Source organism: Heloderma suspectum, chromosome 4 (genome assembly GCF_057233095.1).
Source record: "Heloderma suspectum isolate Gila_16-S chromosome 4, 16-S_ref, whole genome shotgun sequence".
NCBI classification, from domain to species: domain Eukaryota; kingdom Metazoa; phylum Chordata; class Lepidosauria; order Squamata; family Helodermatidae; genus Heloderma; species Heloderma suspectum.
This window is the reverse complement of record NC_139461.1, coordinates 166,810,683-166,827,489: the sequence shown is the minus strand read 5'-3', so window position 1 is coordinate 166,827,489 and position 16,807 is coordinate 166,810,683. Positions and strand designations below refer to the sequence as shown.

The 16,807-nt window shown below is 41.6% G+C and overlaps 1 protein-coding gene across 1 annotated transcript in view; it reads left to right on the top strand.

The window, feature by feature from the left end:
- Nucleotides 1-16,352, top strand: part of LOC146347698 (regulator of G-protein signaling 5-like) — a 47,789-nt gene extending 31,437 nt beyond the window's left edge. The window contains exons 3-5 of the mRNA XM_084851150.1: nt 1,088-1,149; nt 3,956-4,122; nt 13,102-16,352. Coding sequence (XP_084707276.1) covers nt 1,088-1,149; nt 3,956-4,122; nt 13,102-13,263 — 391 coding nt within the window. The 3' untranslated portion in view covers nt 13,264-16,352. The remainder of the gene's footprint in view (nt 1-1,087; nt 1,150-3,955; nt 4,123-13,101) is intronic.
- The last annotated feature ends 455 nt before the right edge of the window (nt 16,353-16,807 follow it).

Sequence of the window (16,807 nt, the reverse complement as noted above, 5' to 3'; positions counted from 1 at the left end):
TGACACTGACTGGCAGTGGCTCTCCAGGGTTTCAGGCAGGATTCTTTCCTAGCTCTATGTGGAGAAGCTGGGGATTGAACCTGAGGCCTTCTGCAGGTGCTCTGCCAGTGAGCTACAGCCCTCTCCAAGCATGTGTCTCTTGCATACCAGTTTCTTCCACACTTTGGGGGAAAAAATGCTGCCTGGCTCTAGCTAGTTATCTAGTGCTTCTGACACAATCATGGCAGTGTTGGCCTAGATTTTGGGTTTTATCCGCTACTTCATTTGCAGGTTCTTATAACCTCTGAGACTCTCCATCGAGGCACACTTTTAAATACACTTTAAAGACACACCCTACATTGTCACCCATTTAACCAATACGAAACTCTTCTTTGTCACAACACTGCTGCCACCTTCATGTGTTACATACTATATGTACACCATTCCTCCACTTCTCTGCTGCATTGTGCCCAAATCTGAAACAGTGTTTTAATGCAATATTCCTATTGCAATTATTTCCCCCCTTACAATCCAAAAAATTCTTTTCTTTTCTTTTTTTGGCCTAGAATCTCTGGGGTCACGAGTTGGAAGGAGGGAGGGATGAAATCTATGGATGAATCTGCGAGAGGTAGTCAAGTGACGGCAGGTAGTTCTTGACCCTGGAGCCTAAGGGATCTTGAAATCTGTGTAGCTGTTTTTTACCTAATGGTGCAATTGCAGTCTAAATTCCCTGCTCTGTGGCTGCTTTTTACAAATATTTAAAGAGACAGGAGATCTGATCATAGATCTCCATTTTCTCACTTATTTGAGTCTTGAGCTACAAATCAAGGCTCTCCCTTCTGCCATTAACGTGTTAGGCGGACTTAGACAAGCTACTACTTCTATCAGCATAAATCCTCTCATCTGTAATACAGGGATAATAATTCTGACCTACCTTACTGGGCTGTTGTAATGTGTATAAAATGCTTTGAATGCTATTTTATTATTTATCCTTCTTTATTATGCTGACAAAATCTCTCTGCTATAATATCCCATTTATCAGTGACTGCTGTTTCACTTCCTTTAAGGGGTGTACTTATATATATATTTGTTCCCTTCATCTTTTCAGACCTTCTCTAGAGGAGGCATGGCAGTGGCGCAACTCTCTGGAGAAACTCCTTCTAAATCCTTGTAAGTCTGCTGTGAAATTCTCCTACCACTGGAATACCACCTGTCCTAGTAATGTTAGAGTACTTGCAAGCCATGAGTAGGTTAAACTACTGTTTTGAGGTCCCTAGGGAATGGTAAGATATAAATGCAGTAATAAATTTAATAATAAATAAATAAATTATGATGATGATGCTTTTTATAAATACCAAATTATATTGTTCCTCAAATCAGAGACATAGAGGGATCAAGAACACTTTAATGGCATATTGATTTAACTGTCATTGCCCCAATTCATACATTGACCCATGAGGTAGGGTTGGGGGTGTGATTCTGTAACAGTGTGGTAAAGGAGCACAACACACTTCTCCCTACCCCATACAGATAGCCTCCACGTGAACTGGGCCTTCTCAGTGAACATATAAGGGAGACAGATGGTATGAATTGGACCTCCATGTGATCTGGTGTTCACAGTAAGGGACTACTTCACACCGAAGTCTATGTGGAGGGGAGCGGCTTGCGAAATGTAGATTGTGAGGGATAGGGTGAAGGATCCCTAGCAGAGAATTCTCAGTGCCTCAGCGTAGAGTGGCTAAGTGTCCTACATTAGAGAGGACAGTCCTCTATATGCAGGGCTGTCAGAGGACAGCCCTCTATTTCAAAGCATCCTCTATTTGAAAGGCTGTCCAGTCCAAGTCTGGTTTAAAGATGAAGAACCACAAGGAGGGAGATCAGATGCCTTGAAGTTGCCCATCAACAGTTAGCACCTGGACCGCAGATGGCACAGGCACACAGGCCACCTAATCAGTCTTCCCCACTATAGTGAGATGCACTGTTGTATTGGCCCCAGGAGCGTAACCAAGTCGCCTGTAGTGTTAGAGGGGCCTAGAGATCCATAATGCTTGCTTAAGTTCATTATGAGTGCAATTCCCTTGCTGGTAAGCCTCTGAGCATGTGAAGATGGGTCAAAGGGCTGATAGCGCAGCCTAGCACATTCCATATGAATGAGTAGAGTATCTAATCAAGATGTGCCTGGGAAGTGAAGTTTACCTTAAAGCTACAGGTGGCTGTGCTGAGAACCAAGTGCTGTTAGTCTATGCTGGGAATGAACACTAGGGGGCGCTTGCTGCTGTTATGCTGCCTTACTGCTAATTTGTATGGTATAAGACCCATTGTACCCCATGGCTCTGGGTTCAGAGAAACTGTACCATTGGGTACGCCTGTGTGCTGTAAGTAACTCAATAAAGTCCCCCTTGTAAGTAAACCTGGGTCTGATTTATCACTATCTTGGCACCTCTAAATTAAGAGTTCAGAGCCTACTGCAGGGGCAATACAACTGTATTTCTATTTAAATTATAGTCAGTGTTTCTAAATTTGCATCTATACATATACATTAATGTATGCAGATTTGATTTTAAAAAAAAGTGTCCTCTTTTTGGTAATACGTAAGTGGTCACCTTACCAAACAACAATTCTCAGGATTCTTTAAGGGAAGCCATGGCATGAGCCCTAGAGCAGGATCAAACATAGTTTTGTAGTGTAGATAGTATGTAGGCCAACTGAATATATAACTCAAAGGGGATGTTTCCATGACAACAGAAGGAGAAGTGAATGGAGGAGTACTGGATTTTTAAAAAAGGAATCAGCTTTGCTGCACTTTGGTCCACGCAGGGCTCCACGAGCGAGTGCTCCGCACCAGTAAAAATCACAGAATATACTTCCAGGTGGGGGTGGGGGTTGGAGTGGATGTCATCTGACTGGCAGGGGCTACTCAACCAATAAGAGAGGCTCCCCCCCACGCTCTCCCTCCCCCCATGCTTCCCCTGAAGCTCCAAGTGCACTGGCATTTCAGGAGCAAGCCTCATTGAGCACAGTGGGAGTTACTTCTGAGTAGACACACATATGCTTGTGCTGGGAAAGATAAGGGGGCAGGGGAAAACATAGGGATGGGAAACCAGCCCCCTTTCTAACCTGATGCTGTGCAGGATCTCTATAACGACGGTGTGAAGTAATTACTTCCTAAGGCAATAAACCAAACAAAGGAGAATCAGAGCCTCAAGATCACGCTTTACAGCATTTAAGGAATTTGTGCTTTAAACCATGCCATTTCAATTGAGGGGGATCTCTATAAATTCTGATGTGGGCATTCAGGGGACAAGCCTAATTGAGCACAATGGGAGTTACTTCTGAGTAGACACTAATTGGTTTGTCCAGGGACAGGAAACACACAGGAAAACACCCAAAGGCACCCCCTGGGTAGGACTAGCATACCTGAGGTAAATGTGGGGGTTGGGGCACACAGCAACTATATCACGGAGAACCCGACTTAAGGAAAAGAATTGGACTTTAATTAGTCTCAGGAAATCCAGTTTTTCCCTGATAAGCTCCAGGGTGGCTGCTAGATGGCCACAACGTCATATATCCCTAATGATTTCCAAACGCAGCCAGCTCGGAGTAAATCGCTCATGGAGACACCCCCAAACCTAGAGTAGTTTATGTTAACGCGAGGTAATTTACATTTTATATTAGCAGTTGCACCCTGTTGGATACTGCCCTTAGAGTCCCAACTTCTGCATTACTTTTCCTTTGATCATATATTCAGATTATGTTTGCTTTACTGGAACAATATAGTTGGGCCTCAGCTTCTTATTTCTACTTGATTTCCATTTCTCAGAATCTATCCCATCACTGTAGGTATGCAGTCTTTGGAGGAGGATAATATAGTAGGGTTAACATTTTCCATGTCAGACAGCAAAGTCTCTCATTTGAATTTACTATGGTCAATCCACGATTTTAAAAGCGGAACTTTTCTCATTTTTTCTCTGTGTAGATGGGCTTGCCAGCTTCCGGAGCTTCCTCCAGTCAGAGTTCAGTGAGGAGAACATTGAGTTCTGGATTGCTTGTGAAGACTATAAGAAAACCAAATTGCCTGCTAAAATGGCTGAAAAGGCCAAGAAAATCTATGAGGAATTTATCCAAAGTGAGGCTCCCAAAGAGGTCAGTTGATCAAATTGAAAGGAAGATCACATATTAACCCAGTTCACACATAACAGTGGCAGATTGTGGGTTAAATAACCCACAATTTGCCACGTCACATTCCCTAGCCATTTTGAATATTCAGCCCCCGACTAGGCCAATCAGGGGTTGCTACTTGAGGTCTGAACCTGGACACTATAGATTGTGGGTTAAACAACGCACAGTTAACCTACAATTAAATACAATCCACCAGTTGTGTGGAGAACCTCTCCTTAGGGTGGGGGCCTCTACACTAGGGCAGTCCCACCCCTATCCCCAAATGTGGAGAATCACCCCTCACCACTGGGCAGTCCCTCCTTTCATTTCTGCTGCCACCATGAAACTACACCCTTTTCCCTAAGGTAACTGGTCATTAGGCTTGAGACAAAACAGATCAGAGATACCAGGAAAGTAAACAAAGATATTTAGTATTTAATTGAAAAGAAATAAAACAAGGGGCTGTCTTCATGAGTAATTCAGTGAGAAGTTAGAGCAGTCTGAATGCCTTTGTGACAGATGATGTCATCACGCTGCCAACCAGCCACTTCCCTCTTGAAACGCTGTATTTTCTGAAACTCCTTTTACTCCGACTTTTTTTTACTGAAAGCGGCTCCCTGTCAGTTTTACCACAGTGTGCCATGCCCTGTTCCCCCCATTAAATCCTGGGCGTGCTTCTGTGACCTGGCAGTGACATGATCAAGGGGGTGGGATGCCCCATTCCCTCTTGTTTTCCCAATGGAAGTTGTTTTTCCCATTGAGAAAATCCCCAGGAGCACACCAGCAACCCCTCACATTACCAAAGTAGTGGGGACACCCAATCACCTTAGGTAGCCTGCTTTTAATCTTTAACATACCCCCCCTTTCTGTGCATGTTTACTCAGAAGTAAGAAATATATCTCGCTACCCTGCAGTGAAAGGGTTAAAGGCAAACTTCAGTAACTTGCCCTAAAGCCCTCTTTCTGCTTCTGTTATGCTTGTTTGATGTTCTGTAGTTTCTCTGTTGTTATGTCAAGTCCCTTTTGGGAGCTTCTCATTGAGCAGAGAAAAGGAGAAGGGGGGCGGGGTTGGAAGCAATAGGCAAAAGTGCACACATTGGGGAAAATGTGGTGGGAACAATAACTCCGCAGCACATTGCTGGGATGCAGCGAAACTGGAGTGTGGGAGAGCTCTCAGGAGCCTTCAGATGCTGCACTGAAGAACTGGGGATTCTGAGAGCTCTCAGGAGCCTTCAGATGCTGCACTGGAGAACTGGGGATTTGGGTTTCTTCAGGGAAATCTGCACATACGGGGGAAATTATTGCTCTCCATTCATAATGTGGTAGCAGCGAGGAGCCTGGACACGGTGGGAAACAAGCCTCTCTCATTGGTTGAGAAGCCCCTGCCAGTTTGATGATGTTCAGTTCTACTCTCCCCACCCCACCCAGAGGTATGTTCCTTTCAAGCACTGAAAAACAGTTTTTGAAAGTGTGCTACACTCGGCTTATCTTGCTTCGTGTGTCCCTGACGAACCAAAGCTGACTCCACGAAAATCTGGGTAATACTCCAACGCGCTTCTCATGCCACTGGAGAATATCCCCCCCCCCGCAAGCTTATTATTTACAAATGCTGCTACTACTTTTAAACAGGGTTTCTATACAGCTACTTTTACCACCAAACAGATGTTAGAAGCCCCAGTTCCTACCTCTAACCAACCTTAAGTCAATTCCCCTATCAAGCTCTGCCCCAGTTAATTTGCAGGCCTAATAATGAAAGCAGTTTTGAAAGGCAGCCTTCTCTCTGGTCGGGTTTGACTTCCACCTGGAATCTTCAAGGCTGTTCATCAGGCTTCCCCTGAAATCTTCAGTTTGATCCGGCAACTGCTGAGTCTTCAGACCACTGTTACCCACTGACACTTGGGCTTTAGCTCATTTCTCCAAAAGCTGCTCCAGGAGTCTTCCTCTCCACACTTGCAGAGCTTCTTCAGCTTCTGCCTCATGTGCTCTCAGCTCGGCCTCCTGATTGTTGCCTTCTTCAGGCTCCCCAGACTCTCACAAAGACACCTACTGATGACTTTTCCTCAGGCAAACTCCCCCTGTCAGAGTCCTCCTGACAGACTCCCCCCAGATGTTTCTCCACAGGTCCTTATATTCATTCTAGTCAGAGCCCTCCAGCCAATCAGCTTTGGTGTGGCCAGCATTCTGTCGCCCCACCTCTGTGTAGACTTAGGACTAATGGGCATCCTTAGAATGCTCCGTTATTCTCCAATCAGATGGTACCAATTTAATTCCTACCTTCCCATATAAAAAGACAGAAACCTGGCTTTGTTTTCACCTCTTAGTAACTGCCATTTTGCTAGCACACCATATTTACAATGTAACTCTCCTCAGGTCCAAACCATTCAGTCCTTTAGTAACTGAAACAGAACATAACAGTTAAACTTTTACCTCAGCTTCTTCATAGACTGTATGCTAAAATGTATGCAATAATCTCATGAAAAAACCTATGCAATAATCTCATGAAAGTATCCCCAGAATTATGAGACAATTCTAGGTGGCCTTCAATGCATCAGCAAAAAAGAGGAAATGCATCATTAAAAACGGGCAACACAGATTAACATAAAATGTGCATATGCTGATATCTATCTATCTGCAAATTTAGAAATAATTACTATAATTTAAATAGAAATACAATACATCTCATCATTGTGGGGGAAATGCTGATCAGATGACCTGTGTGCCTGCTCAGCCTGCTGACTTGGACTGAACAGTCCTTCAAATAGAGAACGCCTTCAAACAAAGGACCATCCTGTGTAAACTAGGACACATAGTTACCTATTCTCTCAATCATCCCTTGCCTATATAACATTGTGATTTGGTGTTTTGCTGAAAATTATGACTTGGCTTCCTTTTCTTTTTGAATATATTTTTATTTATTTTATCTTTATAAACACTACCAGAATTACCAACAACCTACTCAGTACTTCAGTTCTCATCCATACAATATTTTAGTTAGGACACCATAATAACAGAAAGAGAAGAAAGAAAGGAAAAAAGAAAAATAAACTCCAACATCTCTCAACCTCCAATGGTTATTCTATTTTTAAAAACTATATCTATTATAAAAGGTGAAAAAAGGTAAAGGTGTCCCCAACCAGTCATGTCCGACTCTAGGGTGTGGTGCTCATCTCCATTTCTAAGCCGAAGAGCCACCGCTGTCCGAAGACACTTCCGTGGTCATGTGGCCGGCATGACTGAACACCGAGGTACACAGAATGCTGTTACCTTTCCCGCCGAAGCGGTACCTATTTATCTACTTGCAATTTCTTGCTTTCAAACTGCTAGGTTGGCAGGAGCTGGGACTGAAGACGGGAGCTCACTCCATCACGCGGCACTCGGGTCTCGAACTGCTGTCCTGCCGACCTTCCGGTCTGCAGTTCAGTGTCTTAATCACTAAGCCACCGTGGCCCCTAATATATCTATTATTCAATCTTACAATTTAGTAAAACAATATTTTACATCAAAGCAACAGTTCTACACTTCATTCCCAAAAGCCTGAATATTAGTACTACTACTACTAATAATAATAGTAATCAAAAAGAGAGAGTATAGTATTGTATAATAATAAAACTTATGATAAATCTTCAACAGTCAATAATATTTTTATACTAGCTATTTTGTCTATTTTAAAATATAAAATAGAAGATACATAAAGAGAAAGAGAGAAAAAAGAATAATAAAAAAGAATACTTAAAGGTAAACAAATATATATAAAGTCATTTCTTCTGAGTTAGCCTAGATCATGAAAACTACACACAAGCAGTTAACAGTACTTGTTTAGAAATTCCATTTCATGGAATTGTGACAGTGTTCTCACACATTTTAACATTCAACCAAGCCTCCACCATTTCGTGATTCGTAAACTTCTTCATCTGGTCTTCAGATACAATACAAAGTGTAGCAGGATATTTTAAGTAATACTGTAAGTTAATTTGTTTTGCCAGATTCTTTGCTTTGATAAATTGCCTTCTTATATTCGACACTTATTTGATGTAATCTGGGAACAGCACAGTTTTATCCTGTTTCCAGGAAAGGCTTCCAGCTTGTTTTGCCAAATTCAGGATATAACACTTAGTGGAGACTTTTGCAAATTGAACTACAATTGTATAATCATTCCCTTTAGGATTTGGCACACGAAATGCCTGCTCAATATCAAGAGAATAATCAGAGGATATAGAAAGTATCTCATACAAAAGTTTATCCACAAAAGTAGACAATTTCACATAATTAGACAAGCTTTTAATCCCCACTATACATACGTTTTCTTGGCAAGAATACTGGAGTGGGTTGCCATTTCCCATCACTTCCTGGCATATAGAAGGGGAAGAAATGGAAGCAGTGACAGATTTTACTTTCTTGGGCTCCAAGATCACCGCAGACGGTGACTGTAGCCATGAAATTAAAAGACGCTTGCTCCTTGGGAGGAAAGCTATGGCCAACCTAGACAGCATAGTAAGAAACAGAGACATCACCTTGCCGACAAAGGTCCGTCTAATCAAAGCTATGGTTTTCCCAGTAGTAATGTATGGCTGTGAGAGCTGTACTATAAGGAAGGCTGAGCGCTGAAGAATTGATGCTTTCGAACTGTGGTGCTGGAGAAGACTCTTACAAGTCCCCTGGACTGCAAGGAGGTAAAATCAGTCCATACTAAAGGAAATCAACCCTGACTGCTCATTGGAAGGACAGATACTGAAGCTGAAGCTCAAATATTTTGGCCACCTAATGTGAAGAGAAAACTCTCTGGAAAAGACCCTGATGCTGGGAAAGACTGAAGGCAAAAGGAGAAGGGGACGGCAGAGGATGAGATGGCTAGATAGCATCACCGATGCAATGAATATGAACTTGAGCACACTCTGGGAGAGAGCGCAGGACAGGAAGGCCTGGCGTGCTACGGTCCATGGGGTCACGAAGAGTCGGACACGACTGAATGACTGAACAACAACAAACAAATACGTACGTTGGCTCTCTTTGTATAGGCCTCCAATTGGGAAAATTATGACTTGGCTTCCTGATCATGTGATAAGTCTGTCAACTCTCATCTTCCACATTTAATTATATGGAATAAGTGTAATATCTAAATTAGAGTCGCACAGAACTTTGCCCAATTTTTTTAAATCTGTTTTTATTTTATTTTTATAAATGAAATAAACACTACCAACGACATAATCAGAACCTTCAGTTTCCAACATTACTGAGGGGGGAAAAAGGGAGGATAGCAAATGAAAGAAAAGGGGGGCGGAAAGGATTATTTTAAACTTCAATAAGAACAAACCAAATATCCAAATATAAATCCCATTGCAGATTATACCTATACAGCATCCTTCCAAACATTGTAAGTATTATTAATCTTCAATCTGCTACACCACAAATGGTAAACCTTATCTTTCAGTATCATAACCTCAGTCTTATAGCAAAGGAATGGGAGCAAACAGTCCATTTCAATTGGCCATATATTACCATTCAGTTAACGTGTATTAATAAACTTTAAAGGTTTAGCCAACAAGAAATAGTAATAATAATAATCCCATAATGGTATTAATAATAATAAGAGAAAAAAAGTTTAAGAAAAAGATAAAAAATAAAAAACAAAAGCAAATCATTTGTATATTTTAAGTAATATCATATCTAAAAAATATATATGTGTACACACACATACACACACAAACAGGCATTTTATTACAATATAACACAAAAAAAGAGAAAGAAAACAGAAATATTAAAACATTTATTCTGGCACACTGTCTAGACACCAGCTATAGCCCAAACAGCACTTCAAAAGAATAGTAAAGATGGCTAAATTTCAAGTCCGGAGGCTGAGAGAGTTGGTTCCCTTGTTTTAATTTTAATACCAATTAAAAATGATTCTGCAGCATCAGGATCCAAAAATCTTTTCATCTGGCCTTCAAAAAGAATGCAAAATGTAGCCAGATATTTAATATGATTGTTGTTGTTGTTGTTCAGTCGTTAAGTCGTGTCCGACTCTTCGTAACTTCTCGCCTTGGTGAATCGCCTTTTTCTGTCAGCGATTTCTTTAGTATAATCATGAAAGAGCATAATCTTGTCATTTGCTAGTCCCCACCGAAGCTCACCTCGTTCTCTTGCCAAACGCATAAGATATTTTTTTGTAAAGACTCGTGAAAATTGAACAATAACAGTCCCCAAAGTCCCTTTAGTGCCACGTTTTGAACCAGGAACACAATATGCATGCTCATATCAAGTAAAAAATCAGATGGTAAAGCAAATAGCTCATGCAAAAGTTTATCCATAAATACTGATATAGGCCAAACCTATATCAGTAGCCAAGTCTTTAATATCAAGGATACGTAGATTCGCTCTACGTATGAAGGCCTCCAGTTGAGAAATTCGAGCAGACAAAATATTATGAGACACTTGGATGGCCGTTTCATGAGCAGTAACCTGATCTTCGAGAGCATTACCCTTCAATTCCATCTTTTGGAAAGAGATATTAATTTAATCCACCACCCCCTGAAGGGCAATAATTCAGTCCTGAATTGTTTCAAGTTTCTTTGATTGCTCTGGTAGCTGAGAAGACATAATTTTTATCAAAGCAAGCAACTCCTCTTCATCTCCAGCATTTCTAGAAACCTTTACCAGGGGAGCAATTGGGGGGGGGGGTAAGTGGCGTTCTCAAGCCTTTCTTTTTTTCCTTTGGTACTGCCATCCTCCACTTTCAAAAGCACAACAAGCAAGTATAATTGCAGAAACGAAAAACAAACACACAGATTTAATTACAAGTCCTCAGATATTGCTGGTAGTTTAAAAGGTTTCTTAACCTTTTCACAACTGTTTGAGATAAGCAACCTGCAGAGCTCCGCAAGTCACTGCAGGATGCCATGGCTCCAACTGGATATCCCCAAATTCAAAGCTTGATGATTTCCTCAAAATTTGCCAAAATTTTCAAATTCAGATTTGGATATGTTGAAATTTAAACTCTGCCACATGTTGCCACAGTGGACACCATGCACTTCTTCTTTGGGGCGAGCCATAACTTGGTAGCAGCAACTTTGGAAGGGGTAGCAGCCCCCACCCCCAAGGACAAATCTAGGGTGAGGTTTTTGGTAAACTGGGAAACATTTTGCCCCTACTTTCTGTTTAGTGAAGAGGAAACCCCCATCCCACCCTGTATCTTCGGAAGCAGAAATGTTATAATTTATAATAAAACACTCCCAAATGTTTTTTGTCTTTTTTTTTTTACAAAGCACTGTATCAGCACAGAGGGTCTAATAAAAACAACAAAGGAGACGAGCACAGCCATCCGCTCTGCAAAGGAGCAGAAGTCCCATCTACAACACTCAAGGGAGGTCCCTGAAAGAAGGGTCCCAGCTGCATCCTTGGGGCGACATGGCCAAGAAGGCATCGCCAGCCTCTAGGCTCAGCTCTCTGAGGGCAAAGGAAGCGGCTGCTCTCAGGGGAGCCTCTCAATCCCTGCCTCTAACTGGGAGCAGTTGGGAGCAGTGGAGCAGAAGGCTATCCCATGTCCCCTGAGGGAGGACTGGCTCCCAAAGGCAGCCAGGTGGGTGGCCTGACTTAGCCCCACCTTCCCCAGTCAGTCCCTCTCACACCTCCACAGCCTTGGTCATATTCCCTCTCTACGTGCACAGGAACTGAACGCTATTTGCGTTGCCCTTCTTTTCGCCGTAGTCTATGTAAATCTTTACGTAGACTACCCGTGCCCAAATAAGGAACACAAATGGTGGTGCCCATGGGCGCCGCCATTTGTGTACGCGCTGTTTTTTTTTCTTTTTCAAAGTCAGCCATGATAGGCTACGTAACGATACACGTAGCCTATCACGGCTGACTTTGAAAATCTAGCCGTGATAGGCTACATAAATCGTTACGTAGCCTATCACATGTTGTTGTTTTTTACTTTACGGGGAAATGGCGGCGGCGGCGGCCGGTCGGAAGACCAGCCACCGCCCCTGCCGAAACGCCGCTGAAACGCCGGAGGTAAGTCCCATCCCGGGGGGGGGGGGTGGCAGAGAATTTCCCCAACAATTTCGGGGGGCCGAATGCGTTGGCATTCGGCCTCCCGGAGATTCATGGAGAAATTCTCCACCATCCCTACTTACGAGTCCCCTGGACTGCAAGGAGGAGGTCAAATCAGTCCATCCTAAAGGAAATCAACCCTGACTGCTCACTGGAAGGACAGATACTGAAGCTGAAGCTCATACATTTTGGCCACCTAATGCGAAGAGAAAACTCCCTGGAAAAGACCCTGATGCTTGGAAAGATTGAAGGCAAAAGGAGAAGGGGACGGCAGAGGATGAGATGGCTAGCTAGCATCACTGATGCAATGAATATGAACTTGAGCACACGCCGGAAGAGAGCGGAGGACAGGAAGGCCTGGCGTGCTATGGTCCATGGGGTCACGAAGAGTCGGACACGACTTAATGACTGAACAACAACAATGTGGAACATGCCTCCCTGTCCCCCGGTAAACAACCATGAATGAGGCAGGGTGATGCCATCATAAAAACTTCGCCTAGAAGCACCCTCCATCTCAGACAAAACTGGAAAGCAAAACTGGGCTCAATAGACAATAGTCTGACTCAGTGCCTCATATGTTCTAGCATTTGTAGCAAAAATTCAACATCTGAAATTCAAGCTATATTTATACCTAGACATTCACATATTTCACTACTTTGAACTTGTGTTCCAGATGTTGAATGTATATTAATTTCAGCTGTAATTTATAGATAGACCTTTCCTGGCTTCATGTATGTAGTTACAACCAACTCCAATTTTGCTTCACTGGAAGAGGCATGTTTGTAGTTCTGCAATAAATATTATTGCCAAGTATATTGTTGGTAGTTTTTATATTGTTATACCCTTGTTTGGTATAACACTGTGAGATACATCATTTGTGCAATTCTTACAGGTATCATTTTTGCCTCCCTCTTACCAGGTGAACATTGACCATTTCACCAAGTCTGTGACCATGAAGAACCTGGTGGAGCCATCTGTGAGCACTTTTGACTTGGCCCAGAAGAGAATCTTCATGCTGATGGAGAAGGATTCTCTCCCCAGATTTGTGCGTTCCAGCATATATCAGGAGTTAGTAAAGTAGCAATGCGGCAGAGCTGTGCAAGGCATTGGTACTCCCACCCACCAAAGCAGGGTCATTGCTTGCTCCAACTACTAGTAACCAGTGTCTATTATTATCTGTAGTCGCTTTGCTTTATGTGTATTCCAAACTTTTAAGGTTCAGTGGCTGTGTTGTTAAATGTTAGTTAATTTAGTGTCTCTGTTGTTCCTTCCAGATGATTCCAGTTTACCCTTTCTCCGCAATTCTGTCCTTCTCTCCCCTGCTAAGACCAGTGTTACAAAAAGAGTTTAGATGGGCATTCCTAGCTAAAATGTTAAAAATGCTAAAACAGATGTTAACTGTTTATACACAGAAAGCCAATTATACTCTAGATCCTACTACCCATCTTTGATCTGAGCACCCATCTTTGATCTGATTCAAGAAAATGATAGGATTTGTACCTCTATTTGAACTTTCTATCCTAAGAGAACTAGACTTTTAGACCAGGCAATCTGTAGTTATCATCCATCATTAGCAAATCAATCAGTGACCAGATAGACTGTACACACATAGTTTTAAACCCATGTAACTTGTATTTATTATCCCCATCAGCCATCAGTCACAAGTTAACCAGTGACTGCATAAATCCATAGACAAATAAACAAAGATAAGTAGGGTGAAGTGTCTTTAAAAAATGCAATGTGTCCTACAAAAGAAAGATTCAGAGCTGCATGTGTCATCCAGTTGTAAAATGCCTAGAGAAATGTATTTTATGAGGAATTTAATAAATGTAATAAATAAATACATAAATAAACTACAGCCATGTGGATGATCAAGACAGCATGACTCAGCTGTAAGAATACAAGATACGGATAATCATAAGAAAGGATAAGGATGAGCACTGTGCCTTTTTGGATTTAATTATTTCAGTGAGGGCCACATATTACTATGTCAAAACTATTACTACAAGGCGTTATTACCCCAGTAATTTTGTCTGGTGAATATGTTGTTTGAATGTACCATTGACTGATGAGAGATGGTATTTACCATACCATAGTGAACCAATTAAGACAAATAAATAACAGCACCTGTCACAGGGAGCATTCAGACAACATGTTCACCAGATGAAATTGACATCATGAACATCATCTGCAGTTTGCAATAAGTAAGCGATGGGTTTGGGTCAAAATAAACTGAATTTAATGTTAATGAATGCATTGTCTGTCACTTTGATCTAGACCAATCAGCTGATCAAAGCTAAGCAGCTGATCAGAGCCCTGCTACCAGCCTCAAATTTATTTTAAGTATAAGTCCCATTAACCAATAACCCTCATAGGCAGCAGATAACAAGGACAGTACAATGATTGAAGAGTTACTATGGGCTCCCTTGGGAGGAAGTGCAGTATATACATTAAATAAATAAATAAATAAATAAATATTATTACAACTACAACAAAGGATGATCTCCTGGGAACTGAGGAATGTACCTCTGCTGCAGGTCTGCACAATTTGTGGCCTACCAAGCCAAATGCATCCCACCAGCCCCATACAGGCTTTCTTCACACGGAGCTTTTATCCTGCAATTGAGCTTGCTCCTTCATGGAACTTTGTAGACTCTTTACAGGACGCCGTGATCATTCAAGGCGTCTCCTGCACTAAATGCCCTTTGTTCCATTTTTAAATAGATCGCAGAGCTATCAAAGTACCCTGTTGTGTTCCGCTTGAGTTCCCTCCGTGAAAAGAGGAAAAACTGCAAGAAGAGTAGCAAGATCAATGAAAGATAATGCTTCGGGGAGAAGGAGGGGGAAAGGGGGGGGAAGGAAGCGGGTGAAAAGGGAGTCGTTGTGATCCTGCATTTAAAACGGAAACAGAAAGCCCTATTTTAAATGCAGGATTTTAGGCTGGTGCCCATAGTGTCCTGCCAGGTGCTTGATAAGCCCCTTGTTTTTGCAGGCCTGGCAGTCAGCAAAACCAGGCATTTATCGAGTTCCTTGTTGGCTATGCAAGCTTGGTGGGTCCCAAGTTCTTGCAGGTCTGCTCTACTATAAAGAAGGCTAAACAGAAAGTGATCGCTTTTAGGCGGCGGCTGATGTTTTTCAAGCATATTGTGCAGTGCTAGAGTTAAGGGGAGGGATTTGCAGATCCTACCATTTTAAAATACCCCCACAAATTAGCCGTTACCAAAACATTTGGAGATAGAGGCAAAGCGAAAAATAAATCAAACTATTACTGCCCAAACAGTGTGACGTGTTTAGCAACCTAGGTGTCTTATCTATTTTCATTTCCTGCATTAGATTTATTGGGGTTGTAATTTCTATAATGGCCCTGCATAGCCTCCAGTGTCTATGCACAGCTTTACGTAATGCTCCTGAAATACTTTCTCCTGAATTGTGATTAAAATACTTGTTGTGAAGTGTTGACTTATTAACTCTCTCTGTAGCAGGCTTGCCAAAGTGGTATTCTGGCCCCAAACCTTAACCTTAAGATGAAAATGTTATTAGGATGCATGTAAAAACATAATAAAGGAATTCTGTTTAGACTGAATTTACATGGATAGGAAACGCATCCAAACACAACTGAAGGAAACAAATTTAAATTCTAGAAAACCAGTGCTGCTGGAGTAAATATCATCTTGCAATCCAAGTGTGTACATGCATACTCTTAACAGTGCCAATCATAGGAAGAGAACACTAAATCCAGCTCCATGTCCTGAACAGTCAACTGGTGCTATTCAGAGTATCTGACCAGACACACACACACACACACCCTACCTGCCTGGTAGATCCCTACTGGTAGGAAACTGTGCAAACAGCATATGGTAATTATCTGGACTGGGGTGCATAAACACATCTGTTTAACATGGTTTGTTTAATTGTCCAGCAATTTGTTGGAACATTGCATGGTGAAACATAACGTGTTTTCCCCCCTTTGGTCAACTGTTATCTGTTGAATGGCTTCAAATACAGGGAAGGTTGGAATCTTTAGAGAAAAGTGTTGAATATAGCTCTAATAGGTTTTTTTGTAAGGTTTTTAACGTTAAAACTATTTCTTTAACAATTTTGTTATTTTCCAGAATTCTAAAAGTTGGGCAGTTGTAAAGATAAGAAAATGAACCTAAACCTATATGCATGAAAAACAAAACACAAAGATCAGTTGCCAAACCCTTTTAAATTCAAGATTAAAATTAAAAAAACCCAGAGAGCTCTGGCAGGAATTATTATTTTTCTTATTTTGGTTTATTAAAAAACAAAGTTCAATTAGGTTTAGTTTTTGCTTAAAAATATTCACTCAGTTCTCATTACTTAGACTCCACAGGATGGTACTAATGGGGTCACTAATGTTCTTTTTCAAGATAAAGTTAGAACTGTTTCCCGCCAAATGTACATGGAGCGCTCACAGCTTAAATCCAGCCTTGGCCAAAGAAAATACCTCGTTATATGTTGTAAAGGAAGTCTTTAGTCTCACTACTATTTCAAGCTGACAGGTGACAATATTACACAAATAGATGTTCATTTCTAGCTTGCCCTGACCCCATGTTTTTATTTTATTAATTCTCAGAGTAACACCACTATGTAGGTCACTATTT